This window comes from Phalacrocorax aristotelis, chromosome 8 (genome assembly GCF_949628215.1).
Source record: "Phalacrocorax aristotelis chromosome 8, bGulAri2.1, whole genome shotgun sequence".
NCBI lineage: Eukaryota > Metazoa > Chordata > Aves > Suliformes > Phalacrocoracidae > Phalacrocorax > Phalacrocorax aristotelis.
Genome location: NC_134283.1, coordinates 42,559,928 through 42,587,045, shown reverse-complemented (window position 1 = coordinate 42,587,045; position 27,118 = coordinate 42,559,928). Strand labels below are relative to the sequence as shown.

General features: G+C 41.2%; 1 protein-coding gene across 4 annotated transcripts in view; it reads right to left on the bottom strand.

The window, feature by feature from the left end:
* The window catches only part of MACROH2A1 (macroH2A.1 histone), a 47,238-nt gene extending 21,184 nt beyond the window's left edge, over positions 1–26,054 (bottom strand). For all 4 annotated transcript variants that reach the window (XM_075102890.1, XM_075102892.1, XM_075102891.1 and 1 more), the window contains exons 1-4: positions 25,895–26,054; positions 17,442–17,642; positions 3,899–4,005; positions 2,193–2,390 (exon numbers count right to left, since the gene is read on the bottom strand). In XM_075102890.1, the coding sequence (XP_074958991.1) occupies positions 2,193–2,390; positions 3,899–4,005; positions 17,442–17,613 (477 nt within the window). In that variant the 5' untranslated portion in view covers positions 17,614–17,642; positions 25,895–26,054. The remainder of the gene's footprint in view (positions 1–2,192; positions 2,391–3,898; positions 4,006–17,441; positions 17,643–25,894) is intronic.
* Between the last annotated feature and the right edge of the window lie 1,064 nt (positions 26,055–27,118).

Below are 27,118 nucleotides of genomic sequence, written 5' to 3'. Positions count from 1 at the left end.
AAGGTAAAAATGGACTTGTGAGAGTTCAAATTTTGCCTCTTCGGAGGGAGGTGCTCCCATATTTCACAAACTTCTTTTTTAGAAATACTGCTGTAAAATCTGGCTGTCCTTAGAGCCAGTGTCAGAACAACACATCTACTTTCCACCTGCCTAGTAGTAGGAAATGGGCTGAACAATTTTCTCTGTCTTGTTTAACATGATCACCTTCCTTTATCTCCAGTAAAACTGTAGGGGGAGAAGGAGTTCCCCTCAATCACCATTCCTTCTTTTTTTTTTCAACTGTATTACTGAAGTAAAATGATAGGTTTCAGGAATGAATGAAAATGAGAATTGGGAACATTTTGAAAAGGTTGCTTCATGAAGACAGTGAATTGACTGCTGTGGTTATAAACCCATTTGGTGCCAAAAAATCATTTCATCTTTCCAATGAAATCATTACTCATGATCTGATATAAATATTTGGTGCCTCAGCAATTCCTATGCTGAAGCTAAAAAGCACACCGGGAATATTAAGCAAGCCACTGTTCTCCTATTGTCCCTTTCCAAAGTATATAAACTAAATCTGTGGCTGAGCAACTATAATGGCTTTGATGCAAGGGTATACTGGTGCTTCTAGAAGCTGTAACCACGCTTTACTTTACACAAATGTTTTGAAAATTAGATTTTCATGGGTCCTATTTCAATTCCCCAGGAGTTTACTGTTAGCCAAATACCAACAGAGTAAGCAGACAATACAGTTTATTGTGTGGAAGAAAAACAGAACCCCACAACAGACTTCCTGCTTTTGTAATCAAGTAGGGGAAGAAAAATTCCAGATTTAGGGAAATTATTAGTGCATGGTTATTAGAAGCACTGCACTTGAAATGCCAGCTACTAGGTGTTCTAAGAGAGAAAACTATATTCAACAGTTTGAAAAACAAGTGAAATAATCAGAAGAGTGACCAAATAAACAATAACAGACATGCAGAATGAATACAGAAGCTTTGTTTGACCCAGAAGGTGACTTTTCACGTGCATTGCCCAGTTCACGTGAAATTAATGCACTTTTCTTCCTACTTTCATAACCTATTGCTTGACCGTAGTTGTTTTGAATTAAAAAAAAAAAAGATCCTTGGTTACACACACCATTAGAAAGACTCCCTACTCCTACAAAGTGAAATTTAAAAAAAGGAATGAAAGAATGTTCTCTTTAACTTAAAAACCAATGTTATTCTTAGTTTCCCAGTATAAGAAAAATCATATCTTGGTCCTCTCATTCTTCCCCTCACCTCCACACTTCATTTCAAATGAGTTTAATTAATTACTAGGAATGTAAAAGAACAAATCTACACGTGGAAGTGTCTCATCTATAACATACTAAGAACAGAGGGTGACGTTTGTGGGTCTTTAACTCAGCCAAAGAAATTCTATGTCGCCATAACACAGTTTCTCTGATGCTGCAAGAGGCTCAGTTACCTGGTCTAGCAAAATTGCATCCTATTTCAGAAAGAGTATTTCACACTCTTTGGATTTCATCAAATCAACGAAGAGGAATCTTATACTAAGCTGGAACAAACCAAAACCTATTAAAAAACCCCAGCACAGAACAGAAAAATACAACACTTGGAAACAGGACTCTGACATGCTAATGGCTGGGGACATTAGTCCAGCGCAAGTGACTTAGGCTGTTTTTCTGCAATACTTAAATTTGCAAGATGCTGCTTTAGGGTGACTTCACTTCTGAAAAAAATAGCCAGATTCCCCGTTTCCTGCAGACAAATATCAATCCTTGAACAAAGTACAAGCAAGTTTACTGTGCCTAGCCCAATGCAGGCACCTGCACAGTCACAGCAAAGCTACCCCAACAGTTGCTACATAAGGTCTCCCTTGCTCACCAGCAAGGCATAACCAGCATAGCCCCCCTCCACCCCCTTCTGCCTCGTGGTGCCTCCAGCCTGTGCCCGCCTAACAGCTGTTAGAACAGAGCATTTACAGCTTGCCTGCCTGCCCTGCAGACTCTGCCACTTGCGAGGGCCTTCAGACCTCCAGCCGCGCTAGGGAGAGGGCAGCGCTCCTCCTCCAGCCTTTGCTTGTGCCGCTACTGCAATCACTATTGTTAGCAACACGTGGAACAGAAAGCCTGCCCTGCGCGACGCTCCCTCTGGCTACCGCTAGCAAGCTTGTTTGGGTTTAAAATAAACAGATTACTCTACCTTGGATTTCCTTGCCCCTTTCTTGCCGCCTGTTTTCTTTGATACAGTTTTTTTCTGTGATGGAGACTTTGCCTTCTTTGCTGGAGGAGGAGTGATGATGGCTTCCAGTTTTCCTTTTGATCCCCGCTTCTTTGCCAACAGCTCTGGGTGAATATTGGGTAACACTCCACCACTGGCTATGGTGACCCCTTTCAATAGCTAATCAAAATAAAAGTTGTAAACGACACATTTCAGCATTTACTCACCAATGAACAGACAACGGCACTTACTGCAAACTTTGTACATTGCCTTGGGTTTTAACTGGTTCTTGTATGTTTCTCAAACCATTATCTTTAAAGAGAGACAGGAAATGTATGAAATGAAGTTGATCATGTACTAAATGTTAACTATAAAGGGACTACGTATTCTTCTTGCATATATGCTCGTTACTTCCAATCTCTCGGGCTCACACAAGTTCTGTTTCCGCGAAGCCGTGCCATGAAGACTGTTACCCAGCTACTGGAAAACAGGACGGCCCCGGCCACGGACATGAGAGCTTTGCAGGGCAGCTTGCATGAGGGATGGGACCCCAAAGTCTGTGGTACAGGACTGCAATGGGTACCACACTGTGGAGAACGTAATATATGTCCCAGTTGTTGAATTTTCTTGAAAAGGCATTTTTTAAAACAGATTTTTTTTTTTCTTTTTTTAAGAAAAAGAAACTTCAAATGAGGGTAACATTTATACAAATCTCTATACCTGGAAGTCTTTCTTCAAAAAAATCTTTATGTAGTTGAAGAAAAGCAGATCACTATTCAAAAGTGTGCAGTTCATTCAAGCCTTTAAAAGCAGAGGTGAAATATATCATGTTCTGTATTTAAAACCACTTGTAACTTTTTATACATCTAACTGGGACTAATTCACCACTCGGGAGGACACAAACGGTGACATCAAAGTCCCTCAGGTACTCCCACCTTCTGATTCGTGTTTGCTGCTCCCCAACCACAACTCAGGGAGGCTTCACACTCACAAAGGGATGATGAATGGAAAGTAGGATCAAATTTCAGACAAAGCCAGAAGGAGGTTGATTTGGGGATTATTTTTTTTTCCTGCTCCATCATGACACACAGGTTTGGAAAAGTATCTTTTCAGATGTGTTTTTACAGCACATCGCACAAAGGGACATTAATGCTAGCCAGCGCCTCTGGCTGACACCACAACGCTGTAATAATAATGATGCCCAAATATTTTTTGGCTAAGTTAAAGACATGTCTAAATCTGCAAAGGGGACAGACTTGCAAGATTTCCAGACCCTCTTAATTCTGTGGTCAAAATGACAGATGTCAATGGGAACAGGACAGGTCCCGCTGAGTCCTAAGCTGCTTCGTGGGGAAAACAAACAAACAAAAGCATCTACCAGATTTTCCCCATGTCTCTGTAGAGTTTATGACAATGCCCCACTCTAACAGAAGCAGTTGCAGCAGTGCGAGCAAATGTCATATGACATCTCCTTTGCATTTTTAACACATTTTAAGAGTCCTGAAACACCAAATTAAGCTGAGTGCTCTAGTTAGTTACACAGGCAGCGTGCTAGTGAGCGAACGAGCCGTTTCCTGGCGGGCTACTCAATAAGCCAAGCTCCTGAGTTACAATTCAGCTCTACAGAAAGACAATTTTAAAAGCCCTAAAGGAAATCCTGGCCCTCACACGATGGAGCTTTTTCTTACCTGATTTAATTCTTCATCATTTGCTACAGCCAACAGGATGTGTCTAGGAGTGACTCGACCCTTCTTATTGTCTCTTGCTGCATTTCCAGCCAATTCAAGAATTTCCGCTGGGGAAGAAGTAAGCCCCTTTTAATTACATTGTGATCATTAAGAAAAATCAATGTGTTATTTAGCATCCATGCAAAAAGAGATCTGAGCTATAACATGTTGTTCCTAACCGCTGAATACTCTCAGCAGACATCTAACCCTAAAATTATAATTTTCTTTTTATATCTCTAATCACTGAAGGGCAAATGCACACTTGAAGTCCTCTGGTCTAAGCATTATTTACGTTTTTGTCCTTGTAAAGCAGTTCCCCTAGATTCTCGACTTTTCAGTGTTCTTCTCAAGGCTAATCTGTGTTCACCTCCTAGGATCAATCTCCTGTCAGGTGATGGAGTACTAGATGTACAAATGCTACAGTGTTTTTTCCCTCAAACCTGTCATAAATGTGAGTTCTGGCTTGCAACACTTCTACTTTTTTATTACTGGAAAAGACGCTATGCTCAACTTCTCATTTTTAACATTACAGAAGCATGTAAGCACACATCCAAGTCAGGACACTAAAAATACAAACTCTGCTGCTACACTGACTTAATGATTTTTTTTCCTCTCTTTGAGAAGTTGTTTCTGTCCACAAAAAGTAATTGATGAATCATGTTTGTTTGCTCCCACTAAATTATCTCCTTAGAAGAAACTTCCAGTCCCAACAAAATACGTTTAAGAGCTGTGCATAAGATGGCTCTTATCGGAATTAGGAAAGATTAACTTGCTCCCTTGCAAGGACTTAGGAAGTGAAAGGCTAGAGCGTTTACCTGCTAACCTATCCGTCTTCAACTCAACAAGCCTCAGGCAAAGAATGCAATTAAAGCCCGGGGAACAATTAAGAAAATGACAAAGCACGTTTTATCTGACTTTGCAATTATGTGCTCTTGCTGTTGCCATTATACATAACCTTTCAGTTCCCTCTGTACAGACTGTTTCACTATTGCTTCTGGTATATTTCCTTTTGCAAACCTGGTAATGTGTGGAGAAAAAGAGAAAAAAAGAAAATGAAAATGCCTTTTTAACATCTATTACACACTAACGTATTAACATTTAACACTAGGATAGGGTATGAGACTGATTTCGCATTTAACAACTGACTATACCGCGAAAACTCTCCCATAAGCTGGCTTCAGAGGCAAACTGAACTGAATTAAGACATTAATCTGGAAATGAAAGAGACTAAAATCAAAGCTCACGTGACCACATGCCTTTACCATAACACATAGTAAATCTTAAGTAATACTATGGCTTTTCATTAAGCTGAATTTAACATGATTCTTCAATTATTTTTCACCGTAAGTCCCCTAATAAGCTAGTTCTGACACTTACTGGAAAACTTACAGCTGCTTCTGGATGTTCTACAGTTAAGCTTCATCGAGGATTTTGGTAGGCTTTCACTGTTTGTGTTCTTCAAAGCGCACAATTAACTTTATTATAGGGCAAGATAGAATATTAAGTCTAAGCCCCCAAAAGTAACTCAAGGTTTCATGCTGACAACAATTGCTTTAATTTATTTTTAAAGAAGGATTAGCGGGGTAAGGTCAACCTGACTATGCTTTCCACACCTCCAAAGAACTCAGTTAAGCTGGCATAATCCTTTTCACATACTTCTCAAAAGCCACAGCTCACACGTGAGGTTTAGCTCGCGTTCAGGACTGCATACAGCTGCCTGTTGTGACAGAAGACCTGCATCACCTCCAACAGACAAGCTGCGCTCTCGGTTACACCCTGCGCATCCCCGCTGACCTCAGCAAGATTCTGTCTCACTGTAACAATGCCAGCATCTCCACCCCTCTAGATCAGGAATTGTTTTGTTTGTATCTCAGACTTTATTACTGGCTGAAAAGCTTGGGAAGGATTTGCTGCAAACAGCAGACTACTTTTAGGTTTGCCTCTGCTTCCCCACCTCCGCTTCTTTACTGCATCAGGCACTGCTAAACAGTTGGGCCGTGTTATTCTCTGCAACCGATCAGTGTAACTATGCAGACAGGTCATTTTGTAACTAAAGAGTCTTAGAAAGTGTTATGCCTGTAAAGCATAGAGGAATGTTTTATTTGTTCCTCATAAAACTCAAATGTCTGCCTTGTACAGTGGAGAACTGTTCTTCTAAGTGCTAAGCCCTCTTCCTTGGACAGGAAACTCATTTTGAAATTACAGTTTTCTAATGGTCCTTTAGGGAAGTTGAGGTACCCCACTTCCTTTTCAGGAACAGAACGCTTTGCACTGGCGTTGAGGACCGCAAAAGAGGATCTTGGGGAGAGGGAGAGAGGAGGAGGAGGAGGAGGGTGGAATTTTTCTTCTGGCCGCCTTCTCAGCTCTTCGATAATAACCACGCATTGCTTGTGCACGCAGAGACCCACAGCACAGAGAATGGCAAAAATCAGCTATGCACACAAGTCTGGTCAAAGGGGGACTCTCCCCTATTTAAAAACAGAAAATTAGGAGGTATTCGAGCTGAAGCCAATATAGGCAACAATTTTTTGATTTAGCACTGACAGAGACAAACCTAATCCAAACCCAACAGACCAGAGCACTTACAAATGCTAGAAATGAAGACCTTCTGGATCCGGATGGGATCCGGATTACTTGCCTGGATTTTGCTTGCAGCCAGCTTTACTTTCACATCTGTTTTGTGCTACTTTAATACTAAAGATTTAAATGGTGTTTCATCCATGTTTTAAACCAATTTTAAATTAGATGGAAATCTAGCTCTCTCTATAAGGGAGGCTGACTCAACTTGCCAGAATAATCACTCTGGATTTAGGTGTGGAGCTGGAAAGAGTCGTAGGTGGGAAAAGGCATTTAAAATTCAGATTAGATGTGAATTCTTAGGTCAGACCCATCTTTGGAAGTGCCATTCTACCAGGCTCAAAGGTTTGAGTCATTGAAGAGTTCTGCTTCATTAACGATAATCTTCTGATGGTGGGAAAAAATAGACATTCAAAAATCAACTCCTGCAACCAAACAGGGTCAAAAGAGAAAGCTCTGCTTGTAAGTGTTGAGGCAAAAGAAAGTGTTAAGAGCTTCCATGACATCAGGATTCACTCAGCTTGTATTTATCCCACCAGAAGACCAGAACAAGAACACTTTACAAAAATGAGGCCTCACAGAAAGGATGTAAGTTGCATAATGTCTATTCCATTCCTTTCATATATTTACTCAAGGCATTTCCCCCCTAGAGAATAATTACACTACCACCACTCAGGCAAAAGGCAACTCTGAGACACACTTCACAGAAGTACTGAACACCAAAATATCTGATTTTTTAAAATGAGGAAAATATACAATTTATTCAGTATTATAAACTTTTGAAGGTATAATTCTTCAATTACTACATATAGAAATCTGAGGTTAATATAAAGAGATACTCTTTGTATTTGCATAAATTCCTATTTCTGTGCTTTTGAATAATTTCCAACAAAAAAAAAAGCAAAACAACATGTATTACTTTAACTGCAGATATAAAACAATCCAGTGAAAAAAAGCTGAGAGAAGTATGTAATTAGGAAAGAAAAAAAGAATTACTTTGATTTAAAAGGCATAGTTATGATTAATAGTTTCCTTCTTTTCAGTCATCATTAAAGTAGAAGGTTAAAGTGGGAAGAGAAAGTCCTAAAAGTTAAGAAATTTTATCTTAAAATTTACCGTAAAGGTAGTTCTCATTTATATCCACTGAAAAAAATCCTTTGTAATATTTAGAACTAGGCAAATGGATACGGGTAGTGAAAACTGGTCTAAGCCTGTTCTCAGCACTTGAACCAAAACTGCTTTTCTTCTGCTGAGGTTTTTAAAAGTTCAGTTAAATATTTTTAAAGGAGAAAAGAAAACAGGTTGTATATCTTTGTACTTAAGCCTGAGATAAGACCACAGGAAAAGTTGTTCTCAAGGCATTTCCTACTCAAACGCAACCAAGAAGTGTTCGAATTCTCCACAGAAACCTCATCCTGAAGCAAGTTTTCAGGGCCAGTTCCGCATCCTTAACTTGCAGAGACTCCGATCTCTGGTCTTCTCTTGGCCATCTCACTAAGTTCCCAATTTCATTATTTGCATTTCCCCGTTTCACAGTGGGACTGCTCTGCCTTGAATCTGTTGCTCTGGTGTTTCACAACACTTGCAAATTTTGGAACAAGAACACAAGGTTAATTTTAACACAAGGTTAAAATGAAACAAATTACTATGAGAGCAAAACAAAGCAGACACAGTAGCAACTGCAGACCTGGATGGAAACAAAAGCAAATGCATTCTTCTCCCACTGCTGGAGAATGCTCTGGTTCATTGATCCTACTTTTCAAACAAAATATTACTGGTCATTACTGAATAAAACTCCTTTAAAGCCTAAATCACAAGGCCTTTAGCTTGTAATGCATTTCAGGATATAATACTTTCTAAATGTAAATACTCAATTCAATTTGGTCTGAGTTCATCCCCAAAATGTTGGGGGTTTTGGTTTGGTTTTTTTTTTCTTTTTGGTTTACAGCTCAAGCTAAAACACTGCCGTTGCATCGAACCCCTTTGTCCACCTTCTCTTCAGGGAAATGAAATCATAGCTTTGAAAATTAAACTCTTAACAACTAACAGGTGATGTGTTGACATGAGGCCAATTTCTGAACACGCAAGTTCCAACAGGAACAAGCCAGATATTTCTAAAAAATTTTGAAGCCCCTCCTCAAAAGAAAATTGAGACATCGAAGAAAAATGAATGTTGATACAATTCCACTGAGAAAACATGTATTTGCTACAGAGCCAACTACATGACAAGGAGTCTGTTTATTGTACTTTAAATTAATCATCCTTCCATCAGCATTTTATTGACTTCAGAATCATTTTACATGATTCCGGAAGGTTTTAACCCAATCAACCCCAATCAGCTAAGACTGTTAAAAGAGTTTCCTGCATTCTTCTCTCTGTGTATTCCACCCAATCCCCCTGGAATCTGCAGTTGTGAGAGCGAAGGTAGAATCATTTAACACCACTTTCCCCCTCGTGCATTCCAGTAAAACAGTTCTCAGCCTTGGTTCAAAGTCATGGAAATTTGATGCAGTGAAAGTCGAGTCAAGAAATTTTACTGCTTCGAACTAGCCTTGATGAAACCTCAACCCTCAAGAGGGCAATCATTCTCTTAGGATGCGATAAAAAACCCAAACCTTTCAGTCTTTAGTGTCTGAGCTGTATCACAACTAGGCCCCTTACAGGAGAAACTCTTAACGTGGCCAAGTTACTCCAAGTTTTGCATTTCTGTGAGGCAGATGACAGACTGCTGTTTATACAAACTCAAGTTCAGGCCACAAAAGCCACTTCCACTTAGAGCCTTCTGATCTGACTCACACTTCTTTTCAGCTTTTGTCTACACTTTAATACCATCCATTATCTTTTTTGTAAGAGATCCCATGTTATTTAACTTCCTAACTTTTAAAATTTTTTGTTAACCCTTGATCTGTTCAAGGTATGTGAGCCTACTTTTCAGGGCAATCTGAAAGCAAATTTCAACCCAAATGTTATTTATTACAACCGTCACACGCCGAGCACTAATTTAAAAAGCGATAGCCCATTTCTTCTCCACTGACTTAAAGAATCCTGATCTCACTCAAATTAACCTTTTTTCTTTTTCAGTGGAGCTTCCTCTACACAGCACTTTACACTTTGCTGTTACTCCTAACAGTTTACATATGTTTTAGAAATGCACTCGAACATGATTAATGTAACTGCTGCCAGACGTTACCTGATCAAGTGCAGCACATACTCTTTGGTCTGGCTGTTACATAGTACAGGAGACCACTCATGCCTTAAGACTTGGTCCTAGTTTAGTCTTTGACCTTTGCAGGCACATGTTAGGAACTTGCATTTCCAAACATTAAAGAAGTGGCAGATGCCAATCGTCTACTGAAACTCAGTGAAAATTTATAACGTTATTAACAAAAAGAGGCGAGGACTTCATATTGAAATTTTGGATTTTACTGAAGTGAGCCTGAAAGAGGAAATGGGTATGTGCATCAAGGGTGTCCGTACTCGTGCCGCTACAAAAAGGAACAAGAAATACAACTCAGTGCCAAAGACTTCACTAAACAATGACCAAAGCCGATGCAATCCATACATGTTGCACACTTATTTTTGTAGCACACTCGTTTCAACGTGATCTGGCAGATGGCGATAATGGTTTTATTAGATACTGCCTCAGACAGGAAGGGAAGTGGGACTCAATGTTTATTACTGAAAATATTATGACTCATTAAATTGCTGTTGTCTCAGAGTCTTTCCCCCACACCAAGTCTTTCTGTATCAAGTTAGCAAAGGAAGCCATAATAAATACAAGTATCTGCAGATAAACACAACTGTCGTTATTTAGAAGAAAAAATATTTACAAATGTTTTTCCTCATTACTTTACAGAAGCAGTATAGGAATGACTATATAGTCGTCTGGAGAACAAAGCATGTAAAAATTCTATTACTTTGGGTGAATGTACAGACTCGCTCTACCTTCATTGGAAGAAAAAAACACATCTAGCCTGACTGTCCCCAGCCAGTGCCCAAGAGCAGATGCTCAGGAGGATTAAATGAACAGGCAAACTTAAAGTACTATTTTTCTAGAACATTCCCTCTGCTTTCAGCTATGTGCAGCTGAATAGTTTCCCAACTTAGAAATGCCACCCTGTTTAGTCCGCCAATGGATTTTATTTCTATGGATGTGTCTAATTGTTTTCTGAAACCATTCAGAATGGTTTGGTATCCGTTTTTGGTATCCATAACATCTGCAACAACAAGGCACGCTACATTACAGGCATTTTTGCAATTTGGAGGAAAAGTACCTCCTGTTTGTTTTAAATATTGTATTTCATTGTATTCCCCCTAAATTTATTTTTCCCCAAGGAAGTTTACATTGAGGATGGAGGATTTCATCTGACTGCACCTAAGAATCCACATAGAATTTCATCCTCAGAAGAAATTCAGGGATAAACGTAGCGTGGAAAAAAGACTGAAGACCAAACACTTAGCATGATCTCAACTCAGGCATTCTTAAATAATCCTTATGGAAAAAAGAAAAGGGGAAAAAAAAATCATGCTTACAATACTTAATGATGAGGAAAGAAACTGCACGCTACTCTAGAAAGGTAGGACATCTTCCTGCTTTCTAGCTATTTGTGCTACCACTGTCAGTTCCAAGAATAAAGGGCCAAAGAAGAAAAGACTTCAGCTTTATAGATTCTTTTGTCCTTCTCAATAAGAGATACAATTTAAGACAAAGGTAAGGGTAGGGAAAAAAAAACCTGTGTAGCAAAAACCAACCATATTTTTGTTTTACACTTCACTTAAAACACTTCAAAACAGAGGGTGATACCAATATTACATTGAACAGCAATTCACAGAAGTCATTACTTTGTTGCAGCTTAGCCAAATAAACAGATTTAACGCCTGTTACTAGAAGAAAAGTGTTTAATTCTTGTATCTAAGAATATAAAAATACAATGAAAATTTAACATTTTCAAGGAAGAAAAATAATTTGCTGACCGTGATGTAAGAAACAAACCAACCCAGCCCAGCACTTTGTACATTAAGGCAATAACGTGCACGTCACAATGCAAATTCTGATGCATTTACCCCTCTGAAATAAGTGCCTATATTGACATATTGGTATTCACTGTTAGGGCTGGTGTTATGAGAACATGCTTTAGCTTTTATTGCTTTTCACCACACCTGATCTGTGTAGCTTGAAGAATACATCAGGACCCTAATCAGGGAAGTAATTTTGTATTGACTTAGCTTTTGTAACTTGGAGATCCATTGAACTTTATGGGACTGCAAGATGAGAGAGTCACATATGTAAGTGTTTACAGGGTTGGAGCCAAGGAAGGGCTTACCAGTGAAAGAAAAGTCTTCATTTATATACATTTGAAGCAGATTGATGCATTTATATGTTTAGAAAGAAAATTCATCATTCAATTAGTAACAACGCCAAGTTTTATAGCTGAAGAGGCACTTGTTACAAATATAGCAATTTTAAATTCTGACAATCTCACTGCTCTTACAAACATGACCAACATGACACAAGTCTTACGTAAGAGAGGACTGTTATAAAGGAGCTTCGCTACGCTGATATTTTCAAAGGTCTCTGCTTGTGAGGCTATTGCCATAAACAGCCCTGCTGTGTTTTAGGTCCAGTATTAATCCATATTAAAACCACACTGGATCTGAAGAGGTAGTTTCATGCTTGCTCAAGCAAGGCACAAGGTCCTACAAGCCCCTAATTTATTTTAAACCTCTTTTGGGACACAGTTTGTGGCACAACACTGTAGTAGGGATTCGTGTTTCTAAAGCTGCTGGTTTAAATAGAAGAAATATATCTTGGTAGCGAATGCATGTTTAAATGGTATCGAAAAGATACTGTCAATTAATTATCTTCTTAAATGTCATTATTCCCGAAGGACTGTTATTTATGGTAGTCTCAGAACGCCTGGAACCTGAATCTGCCTTTAACGTAACTCTTTTTTAGTGCAGCCCTCTGAGCTCCCCTCTGCTTCCAAGCTGAAGTTCAGCAGTACATCTGCTTTGATAAACAGGGCAAATAATTGTTATCCTCTGTGACCCTGTAAAATTTTCAGCAGCAAGCAGAACACAAGAGGTGAACAGCAGTTCAAGTTGATCAGCTTGCACGTCAGAAAGTGAGCATCTGAAGTGGGCAGTTAAACTTACTGCATTCAGGAAGGACTTTCATTGTGCAGCCAATCAGCAGCTGGCTTAAGAAAGTTTTCCACATCGAAAATTAATCAAGATGAAAACGCAACGAACTGAGCTCCAGCACATGAACCTCCATTAAGGGATTCTGGTGACATCACAAAGCCTGAAAACAAAAACTCAGGTAAGCACCAGAATGCCTCAGATGCAATTCTAACCGTGGGATTCAAAAGGTGCTTATTTTACATTAAAAAAAAAAAAACATGATCAACAGTACACAATGGGCAATAAAAATCTAGTTGAGAAAAAATGTAATGGAGAAAACAGACATTTAACATTTTCTCCTACCTTTACTTCAGTATGTACAGAACAAGTATAAATCAAAGTCTCATTTCTTCTGTATTCCTGTTCTCCTGCTGTTTTATAAACTTCTCCTTCTCCTCATTTGCTATGACATTTTAGCAATTGAAAATTATTTACAATGTAGAGAAGACGAAGGGGGGCAGGGGGAACAGAAATCACTTGCAGGCCCGGTTCTTGCTGCCTTTAAATATGCTCAAGAGATTTCTGGTTTTTTTAAGGGCAAAGGAGTATCTTTTTCAGTTAGTAAAAAAGTTTGGACTATTTTGTAACTTGTGTAAGCTATACATCCGCAGGGAACGTATCCGATTATGTGTATGGCTGGACCAGTTCTGACAAATGCAAACATCCAACTCCATCTGAGTGGCTGCAATGCCCAAATGAATCCATGCCCATCCTCCTAACTGACCTAAGTTCTTTGTTTGTTTTAAACATAAGCCGATTTTGATGTACTACTTTGCGGAGAAATTAAGCAGCAGATTGCAGTTTTCTGAAGTACAGTTAGGGAAGATAAATAGGCAATGAACCACTGTAAACCAAGTGCCAAAATAAGGAAAGAAGACAAAAGGAATTACTAACACTGAACTTCCTGCCAGCTTAAAGCGGTTGATAATGCTTAAAATCAGTTCTGCAGCATAAGCAGAAATTAATCAAATATGCTGCCTACTCCCTGCAACATAGGCAGCACTGCACGAACTGCTACTGCAAAGCAGGAAAAGAAGAACGATGCATTATAGTTCTTCAGCATCCACACTATTCCTCCAGAGTAAAGAAAGGAAGTATATCCCCGAAAACTCAAAGGTACATTCTGCACATTCACCCATGAACACACTCTTGCATCCCATTTACAGCGGACATTACACATTATTTCCTTAGATGAAAAGCAGGAAAGTATAAGCAGGTGGTATGCTTAAGAAACCAAACCGCATACACTGGGTGTGCTGATGAGAGAATTATTTTCTAGTATTACTTGTACATAACAAGAACCTTTAGTGAATGACTAAGAGAAGGAGAATATTCGCTCTGCAACCCATTTATGTTAAGTATATTGACATATAAGATAAGGAAAAACACTTTATTAGCTGAAGACCAGAAGACAAATTGTATGTCTAATAATACAGTAGTTTTGTTATTATTCTTAAAGGTACTCGAACAGACAACACAGAGACGTACTACAGCCAGCCCCTGTAGAAGTTGTCAGAAGCCAAGAGACTAAAAAGCAGCACAGCAAAGATGCACTGTTTTTAGTTCACAGCAGCTGAAGCAGCCAGACTAATTCCTGTGTGCTAAACCAGTGTGTGTTCCTGCTAGCGGAGCTGTACCCTGTATCAACACGCTAATACAAAAGTACAGAACAATAAAAATGTAGTTTGAAAAAGCACTTTGTCAGGCACAGACTGGAGAAGGGCTTAAATTACAAATGGGCCCATACACTACAAGAAATTATAGAATGTGTATTTTACCTTCTGATGAGTAGCCATACATACATGGTAACAGTAAGTTACCTTCGAAGTACAAAGTGGATAAAGTCACAACTACAAATGGATCCAGAAGAGAACTCCAAGTCTGAAAAGCTTGAAGCACTACAGAAGTTCGTATCTCAAATTGAGCCAAAACAAAATCCCAGATCTGAGCCCATTAGGGGCTCATTTCAGATTTACATCAGAGTTACACTTTAGCAAAGGCCAACAGCATTAAGCACCTCGTTTTCTAAAGGATTAAAGTCAGTGCCATATTCTGCGCACATGAAGTAGTTTTCAAACCTTAGTAGGTTCTTCTCTGTTAGGTCACATCTCTGCCATTTCCCCTCCTAGTCTTTTCTGAAGTTCTCCTTTCCTACAACTGCTTTTGATATTTTACATTTTTCCTCTCCTTCCTGAATGCACAGGATTGCTTTTCTGATTTCGCCAATTTATTAGCATGGCACTTCACATGTCTCCTTCCTATTATGTCATCTTCCTGCTTTTATTTTGAAATGGTTGAAATGCTTTGATTGAGTCTCAGATCATGTGCTGACATGAGCATCTTTAAAAACTCTCCCGGAGAGAAGTCAGGATTTCTCCGGTTTTGTGAAGTACCAACTGCCAAGAGGTAAAAAGAACACAAACCAAAAATCTCCAAGCATCCCATTTCAAGGGAGTGTTTCTGAATTATACTGAAAAAAAATGAATGACCTGAAGTTCAGAAAACATACTGAGCATTAAAGGCTAAAAAAATTACACTATATAGAGTGTGAAAAACTTGCAGAAAGAGAAGGGGAAAAAAACCCCACCGAACTGAAACAGTCATAAAACACAAAACTATTACTAACTCAGTAAGGAAAGAAAAGAGTATCTGTGCTTTTGAGATGCATCTGTGTATAAGAATGAAAAAAAACCCTGAGATACGGGGTAGTAGGACTACGTCCTCTTCAGAAGCGGGGGGATAAAGCAGCTTAGAAATATTTAAAGGGACAAAAAAGGTACACTTCCCCTTAGCTCTCTTTCCCCTCCCTCCCTTTCTTCTTCCTCCTAGAGAAGCGACATGTACAACTTTTTGGGGGCTTTTTTTAGTTGTTAATCTCCTCAGACAGTTTCCCAGGATGCACAGCAGTTAAAGAAACACCTTTATTTCCCCAGCCTATTCTTAGCTGCCTACACCATCACTGCCTCAGTACACACTAAACCAAACAGTTAACCAGTAACATGTGCTGCTCATTAGCAGTGCCTTAAGCTCACCTGTAATGTTCTGTTTCTTTAAAAGGGCAGCATTCAAAGCACCCTTCACCCTAAGAAGCATTTTATTTGAGTTGTTATTGCTGTAAGCAGGAACCTAGCTGAAGGAAATGTTAAATTTTTTAAGCCCATCTATGAAGTTTAAAAGCATTCTTTTAAAGAAAAGGCCCAAATAAAGAAAACTCTGAATGGGAACAAGTAACAACAAAAAAAACCAAAACCAACACAAAAAAAAGAAGGATATTTGATGGATGATAAAATTCAGTAATGTAATATGAATACCTTAATACCTCACAGAAAACAAGCACTCTAATTATTCCTAACATTACCAATCTTTAAGGGAGGAAGAAGCTTTACAGAAAAAAAATCAGCCTGTTTTGGTTCTTCAATGTCAATATCCATTATAAGATGTATCTAAAATTGTCTTAACAGTCAGGTCACTTCAGTTGTAAATACTCCCAGCAAAGTTAAACCACATGCTTTGCTACTTTGTGTTTAAGTCAAAGAAAGAATGAAGCGCATCTCTTCCTCAGAGACTCAGCGCACCCTTACAGCTTGAAGACTATTGTCCCTTGAAAGGCTTGTATCTGCTGCAGCCAGAACGCCGACGTAAACAGATGCACTTTTAAAAAGAAACACTGCTATGATAAATGAGATCCAATTCAAGCTTTTCCTTGGTCACGCTCACAGAATCTGTCTCCAAACACTAATCCACCTAGCACTTGTGCTTTTTGCTAGATCCCTTGCAAGTCAATCCAGCCACGCAAATGTGACTGAACTGGTGGTTTATTCTTATCAATTTTTTAAGATGTGTTTAATTTTAAGCAACCCAATAATGTGAAAAGCCTGTATAGTTGACACTATTATAGTTGGGGTTAACCTTCCATTAGAAGACTACTTTTGTAATCTTGTTTGTGGGGCAAACCTGCAATGTTTTAAGTCTCATTTGAGAGGAGAACTGCTATGTGAAGTTCTTTACTTGCACGTCTAGTTGTGTATGTCTTTGAGCAAAGCATTTTCTTCCTTTGAAGCTTCTTTCTAAATGGTGGAAAAGCAATACTTTGTCCTCCAAGAAGGCACTGTGAGGATGAGATAATTATTTAAGGTGTTCTCATTCTGATGTGATAAGAGAGAAAGGACTACCAATGTAAGCAAATAAGCTACGTTGATCCAGGGCAGATGAACAGGGTGTGCATTTATACACAGACTCAGCTAAACAAATTGCAAACAGCATATGTAGTCTCAAAAATAATCTGTAAATTCAACAAAAATGTTTAGACAATGCTGTAAGCGATCTCAGCCCTGTGTAAACACTGACAAGCTCTCTATTTAAAAGGAATGTATACGCTTAACAGACAATCAGAACCCAAACAAAGCCATCAGGCACAAAATCTGAGCAGGCAGGACTGCAACACGGAAGGCCCAGGCTGTAGGCATTGATGTTAGCTGGAATCCTTCTGACTGCCTATGGGGAAGAAGAGTGTTTACAAGAGGTCAAAGCAAATCCAGTGCTGGAATGCACAAAAGCCATCAAAGCTGAGAGGCAGGGGTGGGGGTACCTTGATTTTGGCTTAGATGTGTGATCAGCAGAGCACTTCAGCTTTAACTTTTGTAGTCATCTACACATCAGAGGTTTTTTTTTTTTTCCCCTGTGCAGATTCAGTTTGTATTACTACTCTCACTGTTGCTATTTCACATTGTTCAGCAAAACCTACCAGTCAGATATTCCAGTACAGCAGCCATGTACACTGGAGCACCAACACCAATTCTGTACTTCGGGTGGCCTTTCTTAATGTAACGTAGCATCCTTCCAACAGGGAATATGACTCCAGCCTTTGCGGAGCGGGAAGTCTTGGTCGACTTCTTCTTTCCACCCCTGCTGGACATTTTGTCTGCACTGGGTCTGGGACAGCACTCTGTATATTAGGAGGAATAAAAAAAAGATAAAAGGTTATCAATAAGGACTGATGTTATAATACCATATACTGCATTTCAAGACAAATCGCTATTTTGGGGTAGGCAATGCGTTTGGGTGCTTGAAACACACAGACAAGTTGCCTTTTTAGAGTATATACAACAAGAACCTAAAGTAATGTTCCACAGAATGTTCACGTGCCATTGTAATCTTGGCATAATTTTATACAGTAAATATATAAGACAGAAATTATTTCCTACAAATCTGCTTTGGAATTACTTTTCTGAAATTCCTAACAGATTAAACCCAGTTCCTGTAATGGAGCAAAGAGTGACAACTACCTAATGGAAAATAGAGCTTCTGCATCAAAGCAGAGGATGCTTTCTGCAAGGAGACTGACACAGCCCTCTGCTCTCCAGGAAAAACTCTGGAGTGAGCATTTGAACAACTGTGGTAGGGCTGTTTTGCTTCTGAATAACCATGTTGCTAACTAGGAAAAATTGTATCCGCTAAAGCTTTCAAAAAGTGTATTCACCTTGTAGATTTTCAAGCATGTGTGAATACACAGAACAAAGGCCTATGCATGGCAAAATACATCTCCTGTACACTAAACATTCTATTTTTAGAAAGATCTGAAATGAACCCCTTGAGATTTAAATCTACCGGAAACCAGCTATCTCCACATTGAGGACTGTACTGCTTCAGCATGCCCTCTAGGAATCTGATGAACTTCAATCTGCCATCTTTCCTTACAGTGGTCGGAACACCCAGCAGATATCTGACAATTGTATCTCAGTTTATCTCAGTGAAGAAACCTACTGCTGATACAGCTGTCAAACATACTTTTTTATTCTCTCTTTGATTTCTGCTCAGGCTGTAAATAGAAGCTGACAAATCCAAAGAGGTGGAGGGTTTACAGGCTCTTGAGGTATCTTTGAAGGTTTAGGCAATGCACTGGGTTTTGAAATTAACTCAGAGGGAAGGAGAGAGTCCCCATCTCCCCCTCCCTCCCGCGCATCTGAACTCTAGGGAAACCAGCCATATGCATCAGTGATACACATACCTCTGTGCATCCTAGTTCTTTCCTTGCTGCACAAATCCTACTTAATACAAATGCAAATTCGCTGCTGTGTTTATATACTCCACAATGAAACCTCTTTAAGCCTGTTTTCCCATCACACCATTTCTCTGCTTCCCTTTTTGTTTTTCTCTCGCTTATTCTGAATTCCCTCCTTGTCCCTATGAACCTAACTGTATTTGCCGTATGTCTGAACCCATGACAAATGAGTGAGCTCAGAATTAGGCAAAACATGTTAACCACCCCACTTCTAAGTTTTGCAGCTTCTGTTCTGTTCTGACACGCCCTGCAATCTTCTAAATCTCAATGAGTCACTGAGATTTAGGCTACGTAACTATCAAATGAAGACTTGGGATGAAGAAACACAAGTATCAAACATTTCCTTTCCACTTCCACACTCCATTCCACAAAGAGTCTATACTTGCAAGGCACATTAACTAAAACAAATGCTACGGGCTTACTACTTGTTAAAGGTAAACAAAATAATCCCATTTTAGTGGCTCAGATGAAAGACACTAGGTTTATGAAACTGATGTCAAAAGACAGGCCAGAAACTTTGGAAGGGAGAAGCCATCAAAAGGGCTCCTTCTCCTTTCCTCCGCTGTGAACTCAGTTCTGTAACAACTATTATTCTGCAAAGAGGACAAAAGCCCATTTTCTTGCCTTGACAAACTGCCTAACTGGAGCTCACAACCCATTTCGAAAACCTTCCATTTAACTGCATTTTCTCACCTAGTTAGCTCTGTCTTTGTTAGCAGGAAGGCTGGGTGTGGCTCTGAGTTGGCTACGGACTTTCTGCTAGAATTTATTTTCATAACTCATAATCCACTTTCATCAACACTACAGATGTCTAATCTCGCATGTTAAGCCGTTCACTGAATCAGACACCAGGGGAAGCGGGCATGAGAAATACCTGCGCTTCTACCTTCCCCCATAATTCCTTCAGTTTGTAACTGATAGGTGAATGGTGAAAAACGTAATGTTTCTAGGCAAAACCTGCAAGCCTTAAGCAGTAAACTTCTATTAACCATTTGGCTTACAAATTTGTGGAATAGTGAGAATAGCTGGAGGAGAACACAGAAATCCTTATTTCCTGATGCTGGGTTTTTTTTCTTTGGGAGAGCGTCACCTAGCCATCAGCTGCTGTAACATTTGGATCAAAGTATGAGTAAAGCACGGAGCAATACCAAATTACTGCCAAAGAGGCTTTGAAGGACCTGGAGCAGACACAGCTCATCCAAACTAAAAATCCAAATAGAAGACACACATGGATGGCCACGATGTAGCTGGTAACAGAAAGAGAAAGGGCACTGCCCTTTCATTTTTAGTTCCAATAAAATGACTATTCATAGAGAAATAAGGGAAGTGGTTCCTTCATATGTCGAAACAAATGTGTACTGTATGTCGCTGTCTCTGGATATATATCATCTATCCAAAGCGATGCTACATACTGCCAGTTGTCATCGGTCATGCTAAATCAACCTCCCCCATATCACCCTTGAGCAAAACACTTTGCTGTTAGTTTCCAACCTCTTTCAGCTGGCGTTCAGAAGATGTTCTTCCCTTTAACATACTATTTCTACTTAATACCTTGTAATCTCCTGTCATCTGCGCCTATCTAACACTTACCCATATAGAAAATTGAGTATTTGTTTCTTTCACAATAAGCTTATTTTATCACTTCTGCAAATTCTAGATGTTAACTTCCCCCTTTATTTTATACTCCTGGTCACATTTCTCTCATCAATACTGAGGATAACCCTGGACCTATCTTGACAATTAACCTCACCCCCTTACACTGTACGTTGAAGAGCTTTCTAGCTTAAGTTTAGTTGTGAGGAGAAATTTTGCCTGAACCAGAAAGGTTTGGGGCTTGCATATTGAAAACAGCAAGCACTTCTGGAACTTTTAGTATTAAAGGTGAAATGTGATAAAGACAAATTTCAGAGCTTCCTGTCTCAAGGATCCCTTTCCTACAACATGTAGTGAATCACTGTATCTTTAGATGTTGGGGGTGGAGGGAGGGAAATTCCAATTAAGTTTCAAGTACCACTTTCAATTTTGCCAACCATGTAATTTGGAAGGGGAGAAAAGAGAGCCTGCCATGGAAGACCTTTTTCAGGCTTAATTATGGATTCATTACTTTGCAGAACCTGTTTGCCCTGCCTTTGAGCTGAGGGATGGCCCAACGAGCTGTCAAAAGTGGCTTCTCTACTCCTAGTTCTCCTCAGCAAAAGAGAAGGGAAAGACATTTCACTTGCAACAGCCACAAAAAAAAAAAAATGCATTGAAGTTAAATGTGAAGATCATGGCAACAGATCAAAAACCAAAGAAAACCGTGTGGCTTACATGTTCTCAAATGGTTTATCTTTGTAACACCAGAAACTCTGGAATGCTGCCAACATTAATGAACCAGAGCTGTTTGCTGAGTCACTGCTAGACAACAGATGAAGGAGGCAACCAAAGGGAACCTTATCACATGCCATAGTTCAGACAAGATTTGAGCAGGATAATTTAAAAAAAAAAAAAAAATCACAGTCAATGTGCCAGTCCTTCCTTTCTTTCCCCTCTCCTGCCTTTGCAATGGAATTACTGAGAAACTTTACCAAATACTTTGCAAAGTCTTCAACGATTTGGCAATAAAATGATTTCATTTCAATGTGACGGTTCACAAAGTTATCACTGTGATAATCGGGGGATATCACTGAGGAGTCAACTTACCTAAGTCCACCTTTGACTTGATTCAAACTGAATGCTATATTCTTCAGTGGCTCTGCTGTGCTTGGACACGGATTGCCCTAGTTGCAGAATTTAGTACCTGATTCACTGCCTTTTCAAAACCCCTTAAAGGCCATCGCAAGATTCATACCGCTTTCTAACATCTCAGAATTCACAGAAGTCAGAATTCGATGGTATATTAATTTGGCTCACAGTAAAGATTCAAGCTACAAGGCTCCTCTGCTGTCAGGTCTTTGCGAGCCAGAAATACGGTTTCTAATAAACAAAATAATGTGAAGGTGTAGCAATGAAGTCAGCATGATTAACATTTTTCTGTTTGAAATTGGCTGTCGTAACGCTGGTTGGCTGTATCTTTCCATGTGAAGACAGATATTCCACTAAACCACACTTTCAAATACCAGCTTCCTAAAATGCGTACAGGTATCTGTTTTTCTGAAAGGTTTAACATCACATAATTCTGAAAGTACAGCCTGCACATCCTGGTAAAGTGATACCTAATTTCCAAATACCAGTACTTCATTAGCTCACTCAATTTGATACTTTCATCAAACAGTAGTAATAAAACCCCCTTGCTACTAATAGTTTTCAGGTACTGGTTCTTAATGACTTAAATTGCTATGAATGCTGCTGCTGTCAGGCAGGGACTGTTCTGATCACGGGCTTACATAGGTGTATTAACTGCGCTCAGCAAACAGATGATTAAATTTAGATCTACATGATCACATCAGTAAGTGTAGTGGACTCCAGGAGACCATTACTACAATAGGATAATTACTAAGATTTAGTAATTATTTTTCTCTTCTTTCCAGTACAAAGACGAAGCTGGAAAGTTCCTTTTTGTATCACAAGAGATTAACTGCAATGCTATTTTGTTTCCACTGTTTCAAAAGATTAACAATGTAAGTGCCGCCATTCTGTGTTAAATCTATTTAAGTACTATAATAATAGCCGCTCACTGAACTCTTTTTGAAAAGGTGCATTTGAATTTGCTTTGACAACTAACTTGCTCTGTTCTTGGCTAATCAGAAGCTAGTTTGGCATATTTTAAGATGCACGCTTATACAGTCGGTATAAAATGGTCTCTAATAACGCTTGCCTAGCACAACAGTGTCTCGGTCTGTGACTGTGGTTTCTAGGTACGACAGTAATAAAAGAAGAGCCAATCACTCCATTATCATTTGATCTGATGCGATTTCAAATTTTAGCTTAAATGTTTTATCAAAGCAGTAACTCCTTGTGGTCTGAAACAGAGAGAGGAGTGAAACCAGTTGTGAAACAGCTGTCCCAGCACTACATCAATTTCTCATCTGAAAAGGTACCACCATACATACATTTATTTTCCCTTGGAAAACTGAGAGAACATTCCTCACCTAGGAATGCCCAGTAGATGTACTTCCTATTAAAGATTAGCAAGACTAGAAGTCCCGTAGCTACAATGTAAAGGATGGGAAAAAGAGGAACAACATTTCCACAAAATCTGGGTGCAAAACAAAGTACTGTCGCACAGTTGTATTCACCTGAATTCAGGTGGATCGTATTCACAATATTCACCAATTCAGGATAACCATATTCATGAGGGAGGAGTCCCTCCCTCCCTCCCACAAGGGGTCTGAAACCCCAAAACAAGTATCCCCTTAATGCGCAAACCTCCACTATGAACAGCACTGGGAGCACGACAACAGTTTTAGCTGGGCATCCTGCCACCAATAGTCAGGAAAACATAAATACAATTGTCTTCACTGACCACTGCTGGGAGTACTAGGATGGAATCAAGCCCATTTGTACATTATAGCTTTTTCTATACCAGGTAGGAAGCATAAAATCTGACATAGAACCTTAAGTCACTGGACCATTTATGAATTTGATGTTCACAAAAACTGTTTTAAAGAACGTTTTAAAAACTTCTTTGCCACTTGACATTTTTGGAAGAAAGCAAAAACGCAATAAAGAATTCACGTGGATGCTTCCAAGGCAGAATCACGATGTAGAACGAAATCTAAAATAGACGCTATCCGGCTGAGGGAAAGGAGTGCAAGAACTCGACCCACTGGAGGGCCACAAATGGTGCAATTCTAGCATCCCTCCTTCTGGAGCAAGGACCACGAGCTGAATCCTGCCCATCCTCTCTTTAGGACGGGTCCGGGTAAGGAACTATAACCTCTTTCTGTGCCTACAGCCTCTTTCCCTGACAAGTGAGCAAGTACTGCACTCTTTCCACAAATCCTGCATGTTTCTTTTCCGATTTTACCTCTAGGAAGCACTGAGCTGACAAAAACTAATGCTCGCTGCACTGCCCGCTGGGTCAATACTCCCTCTCCCGAGACACTTTTTTCCTCCTGTGGCATCAGTTCTAGATTCCTGCTCCTTCATCCCGGCTTTATAACCTTGTTAGGGCAGGACTATCTTTTATGCGGAACTGACAACAGGCCTTGATCCTGATTGGCAGAGTTATACAAAAATACTTCTGAATTTCTTTAAAAGTGCAGTATTTCGACCACTCTTCAGGAATGTGACTACATCACCTATATTATCAAGAGAATATCTTTGATCAAAGCTCATTGCTGTGTATTGAAATTTTACTTGCAGAACTAGGCAACTCCTAAGGACAAATTTAAACATGCTGATTTATTTTAAGAGGAAGTTTGCAGTAGTGGATTTTTCTTTTTGCTAATGCTGATCTATAAGCAGTGCTTAAGCATTCTTCCTACATTACTATCATTAGGCCAAATTTTGGTCTTACTACTAGTTTTAAATCAGTTATGGCTTGATCTACACTGCCAACATTTTGCTTTAACTGGCAATCAGAAGGGTATGCCTTACACACAAAGTAACTCTTTAGGAACCCAGAAGGCCTAGATTTCCCTGTGAAAGGTTATGGTACATAACACAGCAGAATAACCTGCAACCACGACCAAGTAAACAACAGTGTGATTCCTTTCTTTCAGAACACTTAAAAAAAAACAAACCCAAAACAAAACCACATAACACACCAGGGAGTTATTGAGGGATCACTTGATACAAAATGTCTCGTACCCAACTGCATTAAAACATATTTTTCAAAGCAACTGTAATTGCCTTGTTCCCACCTAAATCTTTTAACCCTGCGTTGTGCCTAGAGACACAGGGTCTGTCTTTATTAATTGCTCACTTGCTCCTTAGCTCATTTATTTCTTCTGCTCTTAGGAGTGGGGGAGGCAGTGGATCTGTAAAGTTCCCTATAGACCTGTTGCTAAGTGACAGCCACACACAGTCCTGGGGAAAAAATGGTCGTTTGTTTGTATGGTCAAGAGATAAATAACAAGCCTCATCCAAATATATTTCAACAACCAGTCTCCTTCCATCAACACAAATGAAGCAACCTCAGTTTTACACCACCCCACTTGCATACCAGCTGGTTCCAACCGCCGGCTTCAGATGCAAATTCATGGACTGGCTGCAACTTACTTTTAAAGATTACAGAGAAAACAAAAGGATTATAGGAAGATATAAGTTACAGAAACAGTTTGCTCCCCTTACTGTCTCCTACACACACAAACACGTCAGTCTTCGGTCTAAATCCAGGCGCTCCTGTCATATACCTTGTGCTGAGCCTTAGGAACCTGCATTCACCTGCGTCCTGCAGTGCTTGCAGTCCCCTACGAGAAACACCCACACCCAGAGACAGTCTGTATAGGTTGCTCAAATCCTGCAGGCAGACATATTGCAGGCTATACAAGAAGTGACAGTTCTAAAAGAATAAGGGGCCCCCGTTTCCAGCGGAATATTTATTTTTACCGCTCTTGGAAGCCTTTGCTTACGGTTTTAAAAATGTCGTTTGGCTTTTTTTTTTTTTTTTTTAATTCAGACATTCGCATGCGGCAGGTAACTTTTACGCCACGGTTTCTTCATCCCAAAATGAAACGCACTGAAAAGGCGTTCTGCTGCTTTTCACTTGCGCTTTTTGCAGTCTCCCTAAATTATCTTCTCCTGCCCGATGACCCGAGGTGGGAAAGAGGAAAAAGGAGCCCGTGCGTGGGTGTAAAGGCAGAGAGACGTGAGGAACCGCGGCTCGGCCCTTCCTCGACCCCCCGTCCGGGGCGAGGGCCGGCGGGGCGCCCCCCGCACTCCTTCAGCCTCCCCATTGCAGCCCCGACAAAGATTCAATAGAAATAACACCCCGCTGCCACCATTTCGCCGAGGCGCGGGGTGGATGTCCTGCCCTCACCCGAGGCACAAGAAGAGGTAGAACCGACAGACCGCCCCGGCGCGGCCCGCGCTCCCGCTTTTCCCTCAGGGAAAGGGGTGGTGGGGGGGGGGGAAAGCAGGACCCCACCTCCCTCACACCCCCTCCTCGGCCGGCTCGGGGCCGCCGGTGCCACCCCGCCGCGGCAGACCCCCTCACAGACCCCACTCCCCCGCTTTCCCCGCACGGCGAGCCCCCCGCGGCGGTGACTCACGGCGCGGCCCCCGGCGGCAAGATGTCTCCCGTGGGCCGGCGGCGGCCCCGCTCCCGCTGCCTCCGCTCCGCTCCGCCCGCGGGGCCGAGGGGAACGGCTCGACGGACTGGCGGCGAACTCCCACAATGCCCCGCGCGCCCGCGCGGCACGTCACATCCCTCCCCCCCGCCCCACGCGCGCGCCCCCCGCCCCCCGCGTGGCCCCGCCCCTCGCCCCTCACGGCGGCGCGCGGCGTGGCGGCCGCCGCGGCCTCCCGTGGCGGAGCGCCGCCCGGTCCCGCCGCTGCCGCTGTTTCCCCCGGCTGTGGCGGGGACCCTCGCCACGGCGAGGCGTTGTTGAAGAGCCCCGTCCTTGCGTGGGGCTGGGCCTTGGCACCGGCCGCCTCCACAGCTGCTGCCGGCCCTCCTCTCGCCGCTCCTCGCCAGGCCATTGTGTACGGCCGCCTTCGCTCCTCAGTCTTCAGCGGGGAGGGAGGGCAAAGCAGGGGGTTAGGGCCGCTTTCCCCCCCGAATGCAGCTTCTCGGCTGGGGAGGGAAGAGGACGAGCGATGGGATTGTTATGGCTGGCGCGGGACATGCAGGCTTACTCCACTCTCCTTGTGGTGCACAGAAATGGCTTGCTGCCATTTTGTAAAGGCCCCAGGTGGAGCTTTCAGAGAAATTTCCACATGGGAGACGTGGATGCCCTTGAGCACACCTTGCTGGGTTGGGAGAGACGGGTTGCTGCTGCCCCCTGCTCACCCACCCAGCTGACGGATGGAGGGTGCACCTCTCCCCTTCCGTCTCCATCTCCCTCTTCCTCTTCTCCTCCCTTCCCTTCTTCGAGTTGCCTTCCTGACCAGCTCCCAGCAGAAGAGGGCAGCTGCCGCAGGTGGTCTTGGCTGCAGGACAGACAAGTCGGAACAGATTGCCTCTGTGTTTACAATGGTGGGACTAGAGGAACTGGAGAGGAATGTTGTGGAAGACTCCTCTGACTTACCAATGCTCCCAGACCCTTCTGCTCCTCCCACTGGAACAGAGCACCCCCTGTCTCCAGCGCCCAAAGCAGGATGCCAGTCCAAGGCCTCTTCCCCACTGACCCTTGCTGTTCTTTCATGGCTAGAGCTATGGCAGGTGGCTGTGGCATAGTGTCATTGCAACTACCAACAGCTAGTAGAGGCAAGGAGATTCTCTCCTGCTCTTCTCATCACCACCCTGAGCTCCAGTGCTGCTTATTTTGCTCAGC